This window comes from Poromitra crassiceps (genome assembly GCF_964638095.1).
Source record: "Poromitra crassiceps genome assembly, chromosome: 7".
In the NCBI taxonomy this organism is placed as follows: Eukaryota; Metazoa; Chordata; class Actinopteri; order Beryciformes; family Melamphaidae; genus Poromitra; species Poromitra crassiceps.
Genome location: NC_139628.1, coordinates 1055323 through 1074631, shown reverse-complemented (window position 1 = coordinate 1074631; position 19309 = coordinate 1055323). Strand labels below are relative to the sequence as shown.

Below are 19309 nucleotides of genomic sequence, written 5' to 3'. Positions count from 1 at the left end.
AACTAATGCTGTAAATTGTACAAGGAACCCTGTAACCTGGTGCATTATTCATCTTTACGAGAGCTCGTTTCGCTAAGAACCAAACCACGGAATTCTAATGGGGTTAAAGCTTCAAGCGTCTACGGGAAATCACATTATTTAAAAGATCGATATTGGGATTCAATAATTGATATCAGTTCTGTCAAATGAATATTGATATATAGATTTCTTTTTGTAACCCAGCCGTAAAAAATCCCTGTGTGATGTCAAACAAAGTACAAAATTCCTTGGAATATTGGAGAATCTGAAGGTCTTAGGACCGGTCCGAAAAGTTATTCTTTTCTGTTAAATACAACTTTTTGCATTTGGAGACAGTTGAGATGAGTTATTTTCTTTTGATTCAGTCGGGGTTTCCCTCCTCCGACGCACATGTCATTTTTAGGTGTGCAGAAGCCTTTGCTCCTTCTGGAATATTCCTTAAAATGTTGAATGTGTGTGTGTGTGGTTTAGGTGATGGCGCCGACCCGTATGAAACTGCGTGTGCGTCGTGGGAGTGCTGCCCCCACAGGAGAGGAGGAGGAACAGGAGAGGGGCAGAGATAGCAGCCGGAGAGAGACACGTCGTAGGGGTGCTGCCCCCGCAGGAGAGGAGGGGGAAGAGGAGACGAGCAGAGCGAGCAGCCGGAGAGGGACACGTCGCAGGGGTGCTGCCCCCGCAGGAGAGGAGGAGGAAGAGCAGGGGAGCAGAGAGAGCAGCCGGAGAGAGACACGTGGCAGCAAGAGGAAGACCAGCAGCACCACAACCTCGCCTCCTCCACAAGGTTAATACAGTTTTACATTTTTCAGATTTTATTACCTCCGCCAAGGAGGTGCCGTTTGTTTTGTTTGTCTGTTTGTCCACGTGTTTGGGGCGGTTTTAGCTCAGGAGGTAGAGCGGGTCGGCCAATGACGCAAGGGTTGGCGGTTCGATCCCCGCTCCCTCCCAGCTGCTGTCGTTGTGTCCCTGGGCAAGACACCTAACCCTCCTTGCTCCCGATGGTGTGTAGGCACCCTGCGTGGCAGCCTGCCGCCATCGGTGTATGAATGGGTGAATGTAGACTATCTACTGATTGTAAAGCGCTTTGGATAAAAGCGCTATATAAATGCAGGCCATTTACCATTTTACCATTTGTTTGTTTTGGTTGTTTCTTTGCTAGCAGGATTACAGAAAAACTACTCTGCTGATTTTCATTAAACTTGGTGCAAGGGTGTAGCATGGGCCAAGGAAGAACCCATTACATTTTGGCAGGGATCCGATCGGGTCAATGGAGAGGGCGGGCCTAGGGAAAAGGGGCCATAGCTAGGAATACATCAGAACGGAAATATGGTCCCACCCCCTTTTAGGGGGAAAACACAAGCCACTCGCCGTTGACTTCAATGTAAAATAGCTGTATAACAAAAAATCGATAGAAAAAACAAACAAAACAAAATTAATTTGGTTTATAAATGACCCAAAGACTAACCTGCCGCTGCCAGATGGGGGCAGTATTGTTTTCACAAGACGCACCATCTGGGTATGGGCCCAGGATTGGGCAGAAGCCCGTCCATGGACAGGGACGAACCAATCAGCGGCAGCTACGGGCGGGCTTTGTGCTGGTGTGTGACAAGCGCCCGCCTGTTTATTCCATTCAGCTAGCTGATGCTAGCTAATGCTGATAGTTTTAGCTCTACAAATGTTAATATGGCACTTGCAGTCATTTCTTTCTCACAGATTCCCCAGACTATTCTGTGACTTGACATGTCTGCCAGCCGGGGCCGGTCAGTGCACTTCTGCACGAGCTCCATAAGTCGGCAACTTACGGTTTAAACATACAAGTTGAGACTTTTTATAGAAACATGCAGACGTTTTATGAATACTTGTACGCCTGTCTCTAATTCATCATACACATACTTCAATAAGAAGCACACATTCCAAGTATATTTAAATATTTTGCTGGTGATTCACACAGTCCAATACATATTGGAGGGCGGTAGTTTAGCAGCAGAGTGAACCACTTCCAAACAGGAGATTTTACATTCACAAAGTGCTTCTTGGGAGATAATATGTATACCGAATTGGAGAGTGGCGTCTAAGTTAAGGTTTGTAAATTATGTTCTGGCGGTATTACATTTTCTGATAGGCAGGGCCGCATTTAGTTGCCAGATTTCTGAATGGGCTTTGGTGCGGCTGTCTCCCCACATAAGAAAATGGGGCAAGCTAACATTTAGCTGATCTCTTGGCAGTTTCAGCAAAATAGCAACAGGCTTTTGACTGTCGGGGGAGGGGGAAGGAAGAAGCTCTCGTACTCTCGTAACTCTCGTAACGGACAAGCCCGTCTTTTATTGTCACACGAACACCACAATACATGCATGCGGCCACAACACACTCATGCTGACGGTGGCCGGTGAAAAGTGTCCTCTGCATTTAACCCATCCAGGCATGTCCTTTCCTCCGAGGGGCAGACCAGGAGCAGTGGTCGCTTTCTCGTACAGCGCCCGGGGACCAACTTCGGATGTTGTCGTCACTGGTCGGATGACGATGACGATCTGATCTTCTGCATGTTTTAAGTGGGGGGGTTATATACGGAGGAACCCCCTGGGGGAGCACGGGGAGAACATGCAAACGACGAGATAACCCACCTGGGCAGTAGGCACTGAAGATATGGGGGGAACACAACCACAGCGCCCACAGTGTCCCAGGCGAGAATCGAACTCAGGACCTTCTAACTGTGAGGTGACAGCGCTACCGACTGCGTCATTTGAAGCAACATAATATTATGTGGCTAGTTGCTAGTTGCTTATAAATGCTGTATCCAGCCCACTGATGAGGTTCAAGGTTCAAACGTTTTATTGTCATTACATGCCTTCACATGAACGAAATGTGTCCTCAGGACCAGCAGCGTACAATAATAAATCCTATAATAAAAAATAATAAAAAAAATAACTCAGACCTAATAATGAATAACACAAATACAAATACATAAAGTAATAACTGTAGGGATTAAAACAACACAGCAGCACAGCAGAGCAGCATATTAAGAAACAGTTAAGACAGCAGCTCAGCGAGGCAGAGCAGTATTACACCAGGTTACATGCACCAATATCCACTCCACATTGACGGTGTCTGCCCTAATCTATTAAAAAAAACATCACAGATCAGGGTTTTTTGGTTTATTGTTAGTGAAACCAACAACAAGCAACTCGTTTGCATATCGATATTAATCTAAACCGCTTTAAATAGTTTGTTGAAGTGTTTTCGGCTTATTTTATAGTATTTTCTTATGGCGGGTTTCCCCCTAAAACGGGCGCGCGGGTGATATGAGATGATGTGATATGAGAGCAAAGGCTGTATTGGCGATCTGATGTATAGGCAGGGCATAGAGAGTCAGGGTTCGAGGGGTGGGTAGGGGGAGTGGCTGCAGGATTGTGGGTGGGTCAGGGTTCTGATCCGACTCACATAATGCACATATCATAGCAGACTGGAGTATTGGCCCTGGCGAGTGCACTTGTAGTTGTTAGTTTTAGTTCAGGATAATAACCGTGCTCTCTCCTCCTCAGGGCCAGCGACGCTGTCAGAGGACGCGTCGCCCGACTCAAAGTGTCCAATCTGCCTCGACCGCTTCAACAACCTGGCCTACCTGGACCGCTGTCTGCACCGCTTCTGCTTCCCCTGCATCCAGGTAGGCATCAAACACTTAGTTCACACCATACGCCGAAGCAACGCTGAAGCCACGCAGTTTCATTTCGGCGTCCTTGTTAACAGGCGAGAACGTTCCACACCAGCAGCACGCATGCCAAGCGTGAAGCTGCCAGGCATGAAGTCAATACAAGTTGTGGGCGGGGAAGGCAGCGCCGAGTGAGGTGCTGAGGAAAAGAGTGCTTCTTGTGTGACCGGTTTAGCGTGACACTCAGCTTCAGTTCAGCGCAGCTTCAGCTCTGCTTCTGAATAGCTCCTGGTGTGAACAAAGGCTTAGGCGCATTTAGTAGGCTATAAATACACAGGAATACTATAACGTTAGTTGTTATTCATGAGGGAATGTGCACAGGCGAGACTGCAGTAAACAGCTTTTTTTATCATTCCTTTGATTCCGCTGCTGTATTGAATTGTAGCCTATGCTTTGGTTAACTCATTGAGTGCCATGGACGAACATGTTCGTCATTTCAAATAGTAACGTAGAGTGCCAAGGACGGACATGTTCGTCAATTGCGTTTTTTGACGGGGGGGTGTCGATCTAAGCCTCTTACATCGCCTCTTACAATATGAGAGCTATTGGATGTGTCTAACCTATTTTACAGAACCCTTAGGTGGCGACAGTGCTCTCCACATAACAGAAAGGCAAGGAAAAAACAAAGAAGAAGTCGTTATGGAAACGGAAATCGCATCGCATCCGTATGCATCGATATGCTGAAGCACGTTACTGCAGCTGTGCCTGCAGCAGCCAATCTGCTCCCACAATTGAGCCGCTCCGTGTCGGTTGCGACAGAACATCCGCATGATCAGCCGTGGAGTTGTTATTATTCTCAACTGGAAGCATCGTTGCCGGTGACAAACACACGCGGAACGCTGTAAAAAAGCTGGATGTTGCTTCACTGTGCGCACAGCAAACTCAGCAGAGAGCCACCACAGACAGGAGGAGGAGTGTGCAGTTGAGGCGAGGCGAGGCGAGGCGGGGCGGGGCGGGGGGGGGGGGGGGGGGGGGGCACGCAGAGCAGCACGCAACACCCAGACAGACCCAGGCAGCAGGACAGGATTGACAAACGCAAGCCAGAATATCCGATGCCCACCAGCAGCAAATCAAGACCAGCAAGAAGCTGCAACCAGCAGCGCACGCAGGGGCCAGCGCTGCTGGTTGTAGCTAAAAATATTATTCTGCCAAACAAAATTCCCTGGCCTTCACTGTTTTATTGAAGGAAATTATTTTTGAGGTGTGACTACCGGTACATTAGAAAAGATTAGCTTCAGAGTCAGTGATGTGCTTGAAATGTTTAATTTCACAAAAGGCCAATTATCTCAGCTTCTAGAAAAAAATTGCTGTTTTTGGATGAATCAAGCTATCTTCTCCGGCTCATAACTAAAGAACGGAAAATGGGATCAATAAACTTTTTTTTGCAGATGATAGAATAGAGTCTCATCGTTCTTTGTGCGTGTTCAGTGTTTACATAGTAATATCACACAATATTCTGTGGGCCTCGAGAAATCACTGAAAACGCTCTGAAACTCTGGCACTGGGAGCGTCCGTTCTCCAAAAGTGGCTGGCACTCAATGAGTTAAAGACCCTGGCAAGCAAAACCTTCCAACTATGTAATTTAGGGTCTTATGTGACTAATTGTAAGCCTCAAAAAGTATGAGACATTTATTTAAACCCAAATACTAAATATTGCCATTTCCCTGTTTTCACTGCTTTTTGAGGCTGGGGGTGAAGTGGGCGGTAGAGAGCTGCGCGGGCCTGAAATTTCAGCCCGAGCCCTCGCCGGCCCGTGACATGCAGACCCGTGCCCGGTCCGGCCCGGAGGAGTTATAAAATTAATTGGCCCGAGCCCGTTGCGAGGCCCGAAGCCAATATTACGATATAATGACACATCTCTCTCCCTCTCTGTTCCGCGTGCTGCGTCGCCGCGCGGCCGTCCTGCACAGCCTCTCTCTGTCTCTCTATTTGACTCTCTCTCTCTCTCTCTCTGTGTTCGGGAGCTGTCCGCTCGCTGTACATGGACGGACACGGCGCAAACGGCTTGTTTTTTCTCTCTATCTCTCTTCGGGAGCTGTCTACAGCTACTAACGTCACGTGAGGGTCTGTGTGTGACTGTGTGGCTGCTGGGGGAGTGTCTGTGCACTCCTCCTCTTTGATGGACTGTGCTCTGCTGTGTCAAATCAAGCGAGTACGCTAATACAACATTATTTAATTGAATTATTGAAACGGCCCGACCCCGGCCCGGCCCGGACCTATTAATTAAAAATAAATAAAAAACAAGCCCGGCCTCGGCCCGTTTTGGTCGGCCCGAGGGGCCCGTGAGGGTACCCTCGGGTTTGCAGCTCTCTAGTGGGCGGTACATTAGTGCTCATTATCTCCCATTTTTGTGAGTCATAAGTAGGGATGGCGCGATAGCACTTTTTCATGTGCGATACCGGTACCACAACCTTGAGTATCTGCTGATACCGATACCGATACCAATCATTACAGATTCAGCTATATTTAGAATCAGGAAAGACCATAGAACATTTCACTTGGACCAAACAAAAAAGCAGAACTTTAATTTTATTTTTTATTTTTTTGTCAGAGTAAAATGTCATGGTCTCTCCTGATTCTAAATATAGCTGAATCACTTTGTTTGACCAAGTAAAACTATTTTTTATAATTGTTTTACGGAATGTTTATGGAAAATAAAATGGCGGATAAAATCCCATGGTTCTTATGCCTAAACCCGCAAGTGAGCGTGACTTTGTTTTATCACTGCCTCCAGGAGTGGTCACGCAGCAAGGCGGAGTGTCCGCTCTGCAAGCAGCCCTTTACCTCCATCCTGCACTCGGTGCGCGCCGAGGACGACTTCAAGGAGTACACGCTGCGGCCGGCGCCTGCCAACATGGCCGCCAACATGCCTGCCAACTTCCTGCCAACGGTGACAGCGACCATGCGTGTGAGCGAGCTCCTGAGGCGATGGAGGCGCATGAGGAGGAGAGGGGCGGGGCCAGAGAGGAGGAGGCGGGGCAGAGGGGCAGGGCATAGGCTCTACCTTCCTCAGCCACCCCCTGGCTTCTCCCCCGTCAGCCCCGCCGAGGAGGACCAGGAACCCGAGCACCCGGTGGCACCCTTTGGTATTAAAGCACATTTTATTCCTATTAGAATTAAAACATGTTGTGGGAAAAATAATATTTTGGTAAATAACTATACACAAATGTGTGGGAGCTGGGCTAGATGCAGTACATGGTTAAAATTGAATTGTACTGAGGTATAGGTATTCAACATTTTTTTTACTGTTCTGTACTGTTCTTTCATTCCTTCATTTATATAGACTTGTCACCTGACAAGAAATGCAAAAACACTTTAAAAACATTGACGAGACGAAGATCCACCTCGGATCGAAACGTTGTAAAAATAAGTCTAAAAATAGCGTCAATTCATTGGAACTATCTCCCTTAAGCTAACTCTGGTTGAGAGGTGTTTTAAATTAAATGGCATTAGCTGTTAAATAATGCACAATTTACTGCCTGTTATATTTGTTTTATCATTTTGTTTCACTGGTTGTTTTTTCTTTCAAAATGTGTCGTTCTTGCTCGACACTTTCATATTCAATCTGGCATTTTGTTCCGTGAAAGAGGACCATAATCGATTAAGCCCCCGGGCTTTCTTGTCTATTTTAATCCTCAACCATTTATTATAATCAGCCAATCATGTATGTCTTTAATTTTTGTCAAATCTATCTGTGTCTGTCTGTCTGTCTGTCTGTCTGTCTGTCTGTCTGTCTGTCTGTCTGTCTGTCTGTCTATCTATCTATCTCATCTGTCTGTCTGCCTTATCTATATCTATCTGTTTGTCTATCTGTCTGTAGGTGTTGAGTCGGTGGACCCGGGGGTGATATTTGAAGGGCTGACGGGCCTTGGCGGGGCCGTTGCACCTGTCGGTCCTAACGAGCGGTCGACACGGCGATTGATGATACGTCTGGCGGAGCGGCGTCGGCTGCAGCGTGCGGGCGGAGACGTGGTCCTGAGGAGGGAGAGACAGACGCTGGCCTTCCGCCGCGCACTCTACCGCAGTGGGGTCCGGGTCACTGGGGTTGCTAACGACGCTAACCAGGGACCACACCGAGACGTCACCGCAGAGAGCTTCCGCAGGTACTGTAGGGATGGGTGGGCTATAAGATATTATCTTGTGGGTTATTGTTAGCAAAATGACTAAAATGCATTCCCCTTGTTGGCAATGACCTAAATGCACCCCCCAGGTAGGGTTGCCAACTTCTGGTCTTCTTACCTCTGGACTTACGTTCCGGGGGGGGTATCCTGCTATGTGGACCTATAACATATAGAATGGGTATTACACCTGCTCAGTAGTGGACTTAAATATTAACAATCACATAACTGCAATGGCTTCAGCTTCAACCATTTACCCATGTATTCTTAACACAAGCAAACACAAACCAGATTTTGATCCTTTTTTGCGTTTTTGCGCCATGGATAAAGTTCAACATATATTATTTTCAGATTTATTTTAAGAAAAACAAAGAGTAGTGCAAATGACATTTTGATATAATTCATCTTCACATTGGCATGTACTCATTCAAGAATTTTCTTTCAACAGTGTAAACAGCCATTTTTATTTTGAATAGAACAGACCCGGTATTATGACAGAAAAAACATTTTAGACTTCTGAACAAAAGAAGAATTAATCGTTGAAAAGTGTGTAGACTGAGGAGCTCTGGTTACTGTATAACAGGTCTTACACCCGACTTTTATCTCGAGACATAACATAAAAATACAGAGGTGCTGTAGCAGGGTTTGTCAGCTTTTTAAGAGTAAAATTCAAGCACTTTTCAAGGTACCTAAACCAGACTCTCTTTATTATCACGTCTAAATAAATAAATATTGACAATGTGCAAAACAAATGGCTGCTTTTGTGACGGCTGGTGAACGAGGAACTTTGAGAGTGTGAGACTTTTGAGACTGTGTCCTGCGCTGCCTATTGCTCAGGCTGCTGTAACATGACACCGTAAAGGCTGAGGGGGGAGAGAGGCAGCGGACTGAGTGGAGACTCCGCTGCAGAGTTTACTCGCTCATACAAATAGCCCTTGACTCTTTGCACTGCAGTGTTTCTCGTATACAAGAAAAAGAGCTTCCTGTATCAGTTCAATATGGAACACATCTTTTTGTTTCAAATTACGGGTCGATTCTGTATTTTAAGGGACAGTTGGCAACCCTACCCCCAGGGTTCCCACGGGTCCTTGAAATTCTTCAAAGTTTGTGAATTTGAAAATTAAACGTTTTTGAAAATAGATATGGGTCATTGAAAGTGCTTGAATTTTGGGGTTTTCCTGCATAAAGAATTACGATGGGGCCACCTACGTTAGATTTTGCTCCGGCTCCAGCTCTCGACAAGTAAAAACAAAATATTTTCTAACAAACGTTGCAGTCGGTGGTTTTCTGTCATTTGCAATTGGAACTAACGGCACAGTTGAGAAGTGTTCACTCAAGCCTCTCTCTTTGAAAGTCCTTGAATTTGATGTTGAAGAAGGTGTGGGAAACCGGACCCCCCCCCCCCCGCCCACACACACACACACACACACACACTAATCTAAATGTATCCCAGGATAATGGTGGCATGAAATGTTCATATGGTCCCATGCTTAACCGTAGGGACCCAGAGCAGCTGAGCAGGCTGCGTTCGTGGGTGCGTCGGGAGCTGACGGTGCTGTACGGCGCTCACGGCTCCCTGGTGGACCTCGTGCTGTGCATCATTACAGCCAGCCTCGCCCGCCACGGCCTGGAGGACCTGCCCACTGTGCAGGAGGAGCTGCGCCCCTTCCTATTGGCCAGGTAGGGATGAAACAATTACCGGTTTAAAATGATACAGTGATCAAATTCCTGATGGTTAGTATATCGTTTAAAATGTTAATTATCATTAAAACCGTGTTACCATGATTACAGCGCTTTGAAAAACACGGTAAATAAAGGAAATGATAATAATGATGATGATGAAATACCGTCCATCATCAACCAAAGTTAGTAACAGTCTCCCAGACACAGGCACACAGCCTTGGTGTAATGAATTCAGTGAGTTTATCAGTACATTTTTGTGTCGGAGTTTTCAATATGAAATTTTTTTAAATGATTTCAGTGAGTGTATCAGTACTTTCGGAACATTTTCAGCACATCTTAGCAATACCGTGATAATACTGATAAGCGTGATCATTTTGGTCACAATAATCATGATATGAAATGTTCATCTCTGTGGGCAGGACGGAGCACTTCCTGCATGAGCTGGCGAGCTTTGCGCGCTCGCCACTCAGCCTGGAACGCTACGACCAGCAGGCGCTGTACGAGCCGCTGGATGCTAACGCCACCGCGCCGCCGCACGCTGCCAACAGCTCCACCGACAACGACTCTGTCATCGCCATCTCGGAGGAGGAGGTAGGGCCGTGTATTGGCAAGAATCTGCCCAAATGGTACCTATCACGATACTGGGGTTACAATTCAATATATTGCGTATAAAAATGTGTTCCGTTGGAGTGGAAGACTCAAATGGCGGAAGATACAACACTGCTATCTAGCGGTTGGAGGTTTAAACATAAACACAACACACAAAACCTAACCTCTGCCACAAATCTTTGCATGTAAATGTCTACAGTGGTAACAGGGCGATCTTGCAAATGAGAGCTTAAAGGTTAAATAAAATAAAAAACTATTAATTAAAAATCTGTGTTTTTGAGAATTGATACAGTATCACAAAACATATTGTCATACTCTGTGTATAGTAGTAGTAGTAGTAGTAGCAGTGTAGTAGTAGTAGTATTTATTTGTCCTTTCGGAAAGTTGTCCTGCATCTGTAGCAGTCAGACAAAACACAGCACAAGACAAGATACAATACAGTACAGTACAGCACAATGTGACGACAATACATCAAACAATTACAACGGATATGATTGCAAAGTGCTTCGCACCAACCCCACCCCAGTGGAAAAAAGGTAAATAAATAAATTACAAGAGCACTAGTCATGTGTTCAGAGTTGTGTGTTATTAGGCAGGCCAATACTGGATGGTATGAAAGATCTCTGGGCACGGGAGGTCCGCAAAGGCGGTACCCTGTACCTCCGTCCTGATGGCAACAGTTTATATTCAGTGCTGAGAGGGTGTGATGTGTCACTAAGGATTGCCCTCCCCTTCCTGATTACACAAGACTCACAGAGTCATGCTAAGTTGTTGTTGGCCTACAATTGTATTGTGTATTGATGTTTTCTTACACCCCTAGGATGGGCCGGGGAGAGGGGCCGCAGCTCAGGATGACGACATGCAGACGGTGGGCTCCCTCAGCCTGGCAGTGTGGGACGATGAGATGCCCGGCCCGTCCTACTCCACCGCCGCCCAGCCTGACAATGATTGGTCCACCCCGCTGTCAATCAGCCCCCCCATGCAGGAGGAGGCAGCCAATGAGGAGTCGGGAGACCGGGAGGGGCGGGGCCAGGACGAGGAGGAGGTAGAGGAGGTAGGGTGTGACCAGAGCCATCGAAGAGAGTCACGCCAACGGAAGTCCAAAGTGCTTGATCGTCACGTGACTCATGTAGCTATGAGCTCCATTCTAGCTAGTTCCAATGATAGTTCCAGGAAGTATGTGTCAGGCCGTTTGAATGCATAAAATAAAGCAGATATACAATTTGATTCTTTAAAGGAGAATTTCGGTTTTTTACCCCCAGGCCTTATTTCCAGCTTTAAATATGATTTTGAAGTCACCCTGTGACCCTGACAACTTCGGTTTGGTTAGCATCAGCAGAAACGATAATCAGTTTTGAACTGCGACCTGAAAACGGGGCATGTGAAATGCTTGTATTTATGACAAATAAATAGTAAATAGATTATTTTCCGACACAGCGGCTCATTATTGTGCTTGCTGAAAGCAAGGCACAATCTTTAAACTCCTATTTTTCGATCTGCCAAAGATTCGGCACGTAATAACTCCCACGTTTTTCACACTACATAGACATGATCATTGTCTATGTAGTCATCATTGATGACAGGTATGCTATGACTTTGCTAAGAGTTATTCGCGATTAAGCGCCATTTTCCCCCCCGTTGACTTGCATTGGGTTTCGATAAATCTGGCAAAAGCTTGCATTAAATTAGCTGTATCTCAGAAACCATATAGACCATAGAGCGACCAAACCTTGTAGGGAGGTTCCCAGAGGGGCCTTTTACTATCCAAGTAAAAGTTACACCAATTGACCTGATGGTGGTGCTATAACAGCCCTCTTTACATTTTGGTCCATAACTTTTGAACTGTAGCGTCCACATTCAAACTTATTTTTTCCCTGGATTCCATGGGTCGTTCTGCACTTACTCATATAGGCCACGCCCATTTCCGTCTGACTAGATTTTCCATTATTTTGAATTTTGTCCAAAACAGTTTTTTTGCGATTCCTCCTTGAAATGTTGTCCAATCTTCACCAAACCAAAGCAGACATCATGTGTGGACTGTCCTTCTCAACACTGATTTCGCGTTTTTTTTGGGAAAAAACGCACCGTTGCGATATAATCGACTTCCAAATTTCTGTGGGTGGGCCCTATTTCACAAAAATCGCCACAACTCCGGAACACAACACCTGATGCTAACCAAACTTGCTGCAGGTGTGGAGGGATGTACTCTGAACTGATAGGAAAAAGATTGGGTCATTTCGCCTATAGGGGGCGCTGTAGCAACATCAAGTACCTGTAGCTCACAAGCTGACAAGCGACTGTTCCCAAATTGGGTCTATATGTTCATAGAGTAGTCTTCTACTCTGGTCTAAAAAAGTACACCGATTGACCTGGCGGTGGCGCTATAACAGCCATCTTTACGTTTTGGTCCATAACTTTAGAACCCTTCTACATTCAAAATTATTTTTTCACAGGTTTCCTTGGCTCGCCCCATGTTTACTCATTGCTCTGATCTAAAAAAGAAATACTCCTATTGACCGGATGGTGGCGCTATAACAGCCCCCTTCACGTTTTGGTCCATACCTTTTAAAGTGTAGCGTCTACAATCAAAATTCTTCCGTCCCTGGATTCCTTGGCTCCTCCCGCTTCTACTCACATAGGACCGCCCATAACTACTTAGTCCCCCTAGCTGCATCGACAGGGACCTTGCAATGCAGGCGGTGCATGGCGAGGACATTTAGGAAATTTACATATTCTACTTATGGTTATTATATCATAGAGAATGAGAATTGGAGTGATGTAACGTACCTCCGTGGTGCTGACAGCCTGCTCTGTTTGCAGTCCGTCACATAGATAGCAGCTCTCGTCGTGTCCGCTGCTGCTGCTAGTAATCCATATATGATGTTATTCCATACGGGCGTCAATTGAATTCAAATGAATCGTCCATAATCTCCCAAAAATATATATATGAAAATAGGGTCCAAGTTGAAAAACAACAACTGAATTCTCCTTTAAATATGAGAAATGTGGCACTTTATAGTGAACAACAAGTATTTTTATTAAGAAAAAGAGATTGTTTTTCACGTGCTGCGAAATAAAATTGTGGCTGTATTATTGATGAAACTTGTGATTCTCACCCCTAGGTGGAGGAGTGTCTGATCGTGGGCTACGTGAAGCCGATGGCGGAGCGGACTCCCGAGCTGGTGCAGCTGTCCTCCGACTCTGATGAGCAGGAGGAGGAGCAGAAAAAAGAGGAGGAACCTCTCCCTTCTGTGGCTCCCCCTGCCCCTCCCTCCCTACCCACAATCCCTGCTCCCGTGTTGGCCGGGGACAGAGAGGAGGGGCCGGCCGACAGACCTGCGGAGAGCGAGAGCCCACAACGTGCACACTCACCGCCTCGAGTGCGCCCCCTCACCATCTCGTGCACGTTCGCGCTGGCTCGTGCACACTCGCCATCTTGTGCACTCTCGCGCTCCCAGTCCGGGGGCTCGAGTGGGAGCGGATCCGGCCGGAACTCGCCAGGAGAGAGGTAGGGCCGGAACCCTTCACATGTCGCTGCTGCGCATTGTTGGTTAATGAGCCAGAGAAGGTTGAAAATGAGTTTTGCAGGTATTTTGTGTGATTTGGTTACTTTCATTTACATTAGATTACGTATTTTGGCAAACGCTTTTAGTCAAGTCAAGTCAAGTTTATTTGTATAGCACATTTCATACACAGAGGCAATTCAAGGTGCTTCACATACAATGGTTGACACAAGAAAATAAAAGAATAAAAGAAGAGAATAAAATGGACATTTAAAAGCATCACAACAAAACTTTAAGAAAGAGCATAAAAAGTGCATTAAGCAATAGGCGCAGCAGTTACAAAAAGAGCTGAAAACTTACAGAGGACTCATTGGGTTTGCATAATAGAATAAATCAATTTTTCTATTTTAAATCCCCCGACATCATGACTACCGTATATAACAAACATGATTACATACACATGATTGGAAAAATGTCCATACCTTTATAATAGTTGGACTCAAACCTTTATAGGCCACATATATCTCCTCTCATCCATATCTCAGCAGTTAAAGGATGGCTTTGCCGGTGTGAATATGAAGATCTATTAAATGTAACGCACCTATGGAGTTGGAATCCGTTGAAATGTTTTAAATCGGAAGTTCCCAGCCAGAGAAATCAAAGAAAATCCACTCGGTGGGGTGGGGAGGGTTAGCTTTCTTAAGCGCCCGGCATGGTTTTGCGCAGCCACGACTTGGAGCCTTGCCGCCGATGAGCGGCGACAGCGAGACTGTGCGTACTCGAACGTAACTCGTCCAAAAAGTTTATCGTGTCGTTTACCAAGAACTTGCAATCATGTCGGTGGGGGAACATTTTATTGTCCCTCCATTTCAAAACTCATTCCGGTGAGCCTGCAGAAGGCTTTGCTAGATGAGGGACAAGCACGTTAAATGAGGAAATGGGGGGGGGGGGGGGCGCTACTGAGAGTGGCCCAGCTGTTTATTTTTACATGGGAGCTCAATGTCATTTGAAGTCTCTCTCTCTCTCCTTGTCAGCACCACCTCATTATCAGTCAGTTGGGCTCCACCGTACCCCTTTTTGTTTGGCCCACTTCTCTCCCGTTGAGTGTGAAGGCGTGTTTGTCACCTTTCTGCTGGACGTGACAGGTTTCAATGTCAAACTGAATAGAAGGGCATCAGTGGGAGCAGAGCAGTAGTAGCATTGCAGTGGGAGAGAAGTGTGTGGGTGTGTGGGTTTGTGAGACTAGAAATCTCGCGACTGCTCAACTTCACATCACTGATGACATATCGCTCACTGATGACATCACAATCGCTCGAGTGACCATCACTGATCACATCATGGAGTGCTCGAGTGACATCACTCAGCGCACAATTGCTCAACTTCGCATCTCATAGACATTGTGACATCGTCAGTGACATCACAATTGCTCGAGTGACCATCACTGATAACATCAACGAGAGCTCGAGTGACATCACTGATGATGTCATAGGCAATGTGACATCATCAGTGACATCATTACTGACCAAAATCATCACAAATCTTACAATGGGGACCGAAAACGTGACCAAAATCGCAGACAGACGCCACTTTGTCAGTTTTATGTACTATACTAGGGTAAAAATAAGCCATACCACAGGGCTTTCATATCAGCATCCATTCATCAAGTTAAAGAAAAGGCATTCAATTCAATTCAATTCAATTCAGTTTATTTATAGTGTAAAATCACCATGAGACATGGTCCCGAAACACTTTACAGTTAAAGAAAACATCATAAAACAGTACAATAATACATGATACAGTGCATGATCAAGTTGAAAGAAGTCAAGTGAAAGCAGACAGTATGAGAGCTACAGTAGAAACAATAAGTTAAAGTTAAAGCAGGACTAAACCCCCCAGATTTCTGGCAGAACGGCATGCTGCTTGGTTTGAAAACTCTGCAGGCAAGATGGCCGCCTATACTCCCTTCTGTACCCTGGCAGAATAAACATCATGACTTGGGCAATTTGGGCTGAAATTCAATATATAATGTTAATAGGGTGACGTCACACACACTCTCACCCTCTCTTCCACACACGCAGCTGTCTGCCCTTATACAGTGGACTCTGCAGTAACGATAGCAAAGATAAACACCACCACTTCCTGTTATAACTTTCAAAATAAAATAGTATTTGAAGCATTTTCTGATGTTTGAAGTGAATGTTTTGTTCACAGTTGTTTTTTCTTTACTTGAAGCACACAATGAGAAGCTTAAAAGCACTTTACAAACCTAAAAATGATATAGAATGTTTTGTACAGTCATGCTGGCTCTACACAAGACACCCTCCATAAGGTTAAACATTTTAAGGAAACCGTAAGCACAAGATTCAAGGGTGTTTTGTGCAGCCGACTCTATTTTATGGACCTCTGACTCTAAGGGAAATCTTAACCTAAGGTGCTTTGTGCAACTGGGCCCTGGCCTACAAATCCTGTAGCCTCGTACGTAAACCATCCTGATAACATGAACTCACTTTCGGTTTGCTTCTGTCTGGCCTCTGCAGCCATTTCCAGAAATGATCAAGTCAAAACGGTAATGGCAGCTCCCAAAGCAATGGGCAGCGTTCGTAAACAGCCGTGAGTGCATTTATTGTAGAAGAAAGACTTGATTAAACATGAACAGGAGTATGCACCGGCCAGGTTTCTCGGCGGAAAATAACTTTTCCCTGTTCTTCCGAGTGGCTTTGGTTTTGACTGGATCTGACGCTGATTGGCTGAAGAGTTGTCCGTCAAGGCAGGTACTCCCGCCCACTGAAATCACTGCAGATGGCTTGGAGTCCACACTGATACGTAGAGCCAAACAGAATGTGATATGACGTTATCAGGAGGGTTTTTACCAGGCTGCGCTCCTCAGACATGGGTCTGCTGTCCATCCTCCGTACCAGATTAAAAACGTTCTGGGACAGAGCCTTCAGTGTGGCAGCCCCCACCCTCTGGAACTCTCTCCCTCCTGAAATCTGTAACACCCCGACCCTGGACACTTTCAAAACATCCCTCAAGACCCACCTCTTTACCATGGCCTTTCCCCATTAGTTAGTTTTAGCTTAGTTAGTTAGCCACCCCCCCTTTATTTTGTTTGTTTTGCCCCTCTCTCCATTAATCTGTCTCCCTTGGTCCCCCGCCCCCTCTCCTGTAAAGCGACCTATGAAAGGCGCTATATAAATTAAAGTTATTATTATTATTATCATCATGATTGTAATTTTTTCTTCAGTGAAAATGAAAGTTGTGATGCAGAAATGATCATTCACACTAATCGTGAATCATAATATTGCGATGGTAACATCTGCCCCCTTCCATCATATCGTGCAGCCCTAGAGAGAAGAAGGGGCGACGGGCGAGAGACAGGCGGAAGGCGAGAGAGAGAGATGGTCACAGGATGCACGCCTCTGCTGCTGTCTACCCAGAATCCTCCAGCTGCGTCGAGGCAGCGAGGGAGAGGGAGAGGGAGAGGCGGAGCACAGAAGAGAGGGGCGGACCCAGGGCCTGGAGGGAGGTCAATCTGTACAGCCCTAACCGCTCGCCCTCGCCGCTACGCTCCACAATGCTCCACCCCAGGTCAGTGTTGGGAGGGTTAGTGTAATGTAATGTAATCTAATGTAATGTCATGTAATGTAAGATACTTGTTTTAAACAGGGTTCGTACGGTCATGAAAAACCTGCAAAAGTCATGTAAATTCAAAGTACAATTTCCAGACCCTGGAAAAGTGATGGAAAATTGCAATCAGAGCATAAAAATAGTATTGCATAAATTGGCACGTGTAACGTTAACCGTCGCTGTGTTTCTGTTGTGTGTGTGAGAAGTGAATTCAGGGAGTTTGGCTCAGTCCATTTACAGGCATGCCCACTAGCCTACATCTGCCTGCTGGCTGCAGCTGAGCTAACGTTAGTACAGGCATGCCCACTAGCCTACATCTGCCTGCTGGCTGCAGCTGAGCTAACGTTAGTACAGGCATGCCCACTAGCCTACATCTGCCTGCTGGCTGCAGCTGAGCTAACGTTAGTACAGGCATGCCCACTAGCCTACATCTGCCTGCTGGCTGCATCTGAGCTAACGTTAGTACTTAGCACACATGCCAGGGAAGTGCAGCTTCAACAATATGTGGCATTTCAAAGAGAAGTACCAAATATGGCTCGCGAAAGACAGACCAGACATGCTAAATGCAATCTGTGCTGTACAATGCTGCGCTCCCCATGTGAAGGGGAAAAGCACGAGAGCACAGCCCCTGTTGCAAGCAGCACAATTCAGTGAGTTTACTGACATCCTCTGACGCTAGCGTTCCTCCTTACCACAGCAAAGAAACAGACTAAGTGTGGACGTTTCAACAAAAAACCAGGTCAAGGGATTTTGACAGTCAAACTACGGTAAATAAATCCACAGTGAAGCAGAAAGTCGGCTCCATAATAAATGCCAGTCAGTCATGCACATCAGTCACACAGAACAACGGACATTGTGCGTTTTCTGGCGATGCGAAGAGATCTACGGATGCTTGACCGAATCTCTCCCACACCTGGTGGCAGAGTCTCCACTCTCCATAGAGGAGATTTCCCCTGGAGAGCAGATCCGCCCCGCTGTTCTGGACACCCGGGAGGTGAATCGCTCGCAGTGATAACAGGTGCTCGCTGCTCCACATGATCAGGCTCTGGGCCAGCGTGTGCAACTTCAGGGAGCGAGTGCCCCCTTGCCTGTTTATGTATGCCACCGTTGTCGTGTTGTCTGACCTGACTAACACATGACACTTCCCCAAGAAGGGGAGGAACCGTTTCAGGGACAGGAAAACCGCTGACAGTTCCAAGAAATTGATGTGAGCCAGACGGAGTTCGGGGGACCATGTCCCATTGACGACCCTGTCCTCGAACACCGCCCCCCCCCCCCCCAACCCGTGAGGGAGGCGTCTGTCGTCACAGTCTTTCTCAACACAATCGTCCCCATGGGGACACCGGTGGTAAACACCTCCGGGTCCTGCCACGGACGAAGGGCCGTGAGGCACTCCGGGGAAACCTCCACTACTCTCCTCAGGTGACGACGCACGTCTAGGCGTAGTGAGGACACCCACCTCTGGAGAGCTCTCATTTTCAGTAAACCCTGAGGCACTACTGAAATGGCCGATGCCATGAGCCCCGTCATGCGGAGGCAGACCCGTAACGAAACCGGGCTCCTCCGGTGAAACAGAGCCAGGTGCTGGCGAAAAGTTTCCACTCGTAACGTGACAGGAAAGCTCGAAACAAAACCGTGTTTAGCTCAAGTCCTAAATACACAATATTTTGAGTGGGAGACAACATGCTCTTTGCCTGATTGACACTGAACCCCAAGATGTTTAGCCCGTTCATAAGTGTCTGAGTGTCTCTCTCCGATTCCTCGTTGCTCGGTGCACATAGCAGGAAATCGTCTAGATAGGCCAGCACCCTGATGCCCTTGGCTCGCATCGGGTTCAAGGCTGCCTCCACACATTTTCTGAACACTCTGGGAGCTAGTGATAGCCCAAACGGTAGAGTCTGAAATTCGTAGGCTATGCCTCTGAAGGCGAACCTCAGAAATTTCCTGTGACCCGGGCAGATGCTTATGTGGAAATAAGCGTCCTGCAAATCGACTGACGTGAACCAGTCGCCCCGTTGAATCGAGCGGAACAGTACGTTGTGCGTGAG

General features: G+C 46.6%; 1 protein-coding gene across 1 annotated transcript in view; it reads left to right on the top strand.

Annotated features, from left to right (window-relative positions):
* Positions 1–492: 492 nt before the first annotated feature.
* Positions 493–19309, top strand: part of LOC310780270 (uncharacterized protein) — a gene marked incomplete at both ends in the record, with an annotated part of 33596 nt that continues 14779 nt past the window's right edge. Inside the window, 9 exons of the mRNA XM_083640831.1 lie at positions 493–799; positions 3555–3676; positions 6456–6807; positions 7542–7824; positions 9340–9519; positions 9942–10113; positions 10952–11185; positions 13254–13639; positions 16977–17222. Coding sequence (XP_083496957.1) covers positions 493–799; positions 3555–3676; positions 6456–6807; positions 7542–7824; positions 9340–9519; positions 9942–10113; positions 10952–11185; positions 13254–13639; positions 16977–17222 — 2282 coding nt within the window. The remainder of the gene's footprint in view (positions 800–3554; positions 3677–6455; positions 6808–7541; positions 7825–9339; positions 9520–9941; positions 10114–10951; positions 11186–13253; positions 13640–16976; positions 17223–19309) is intronic.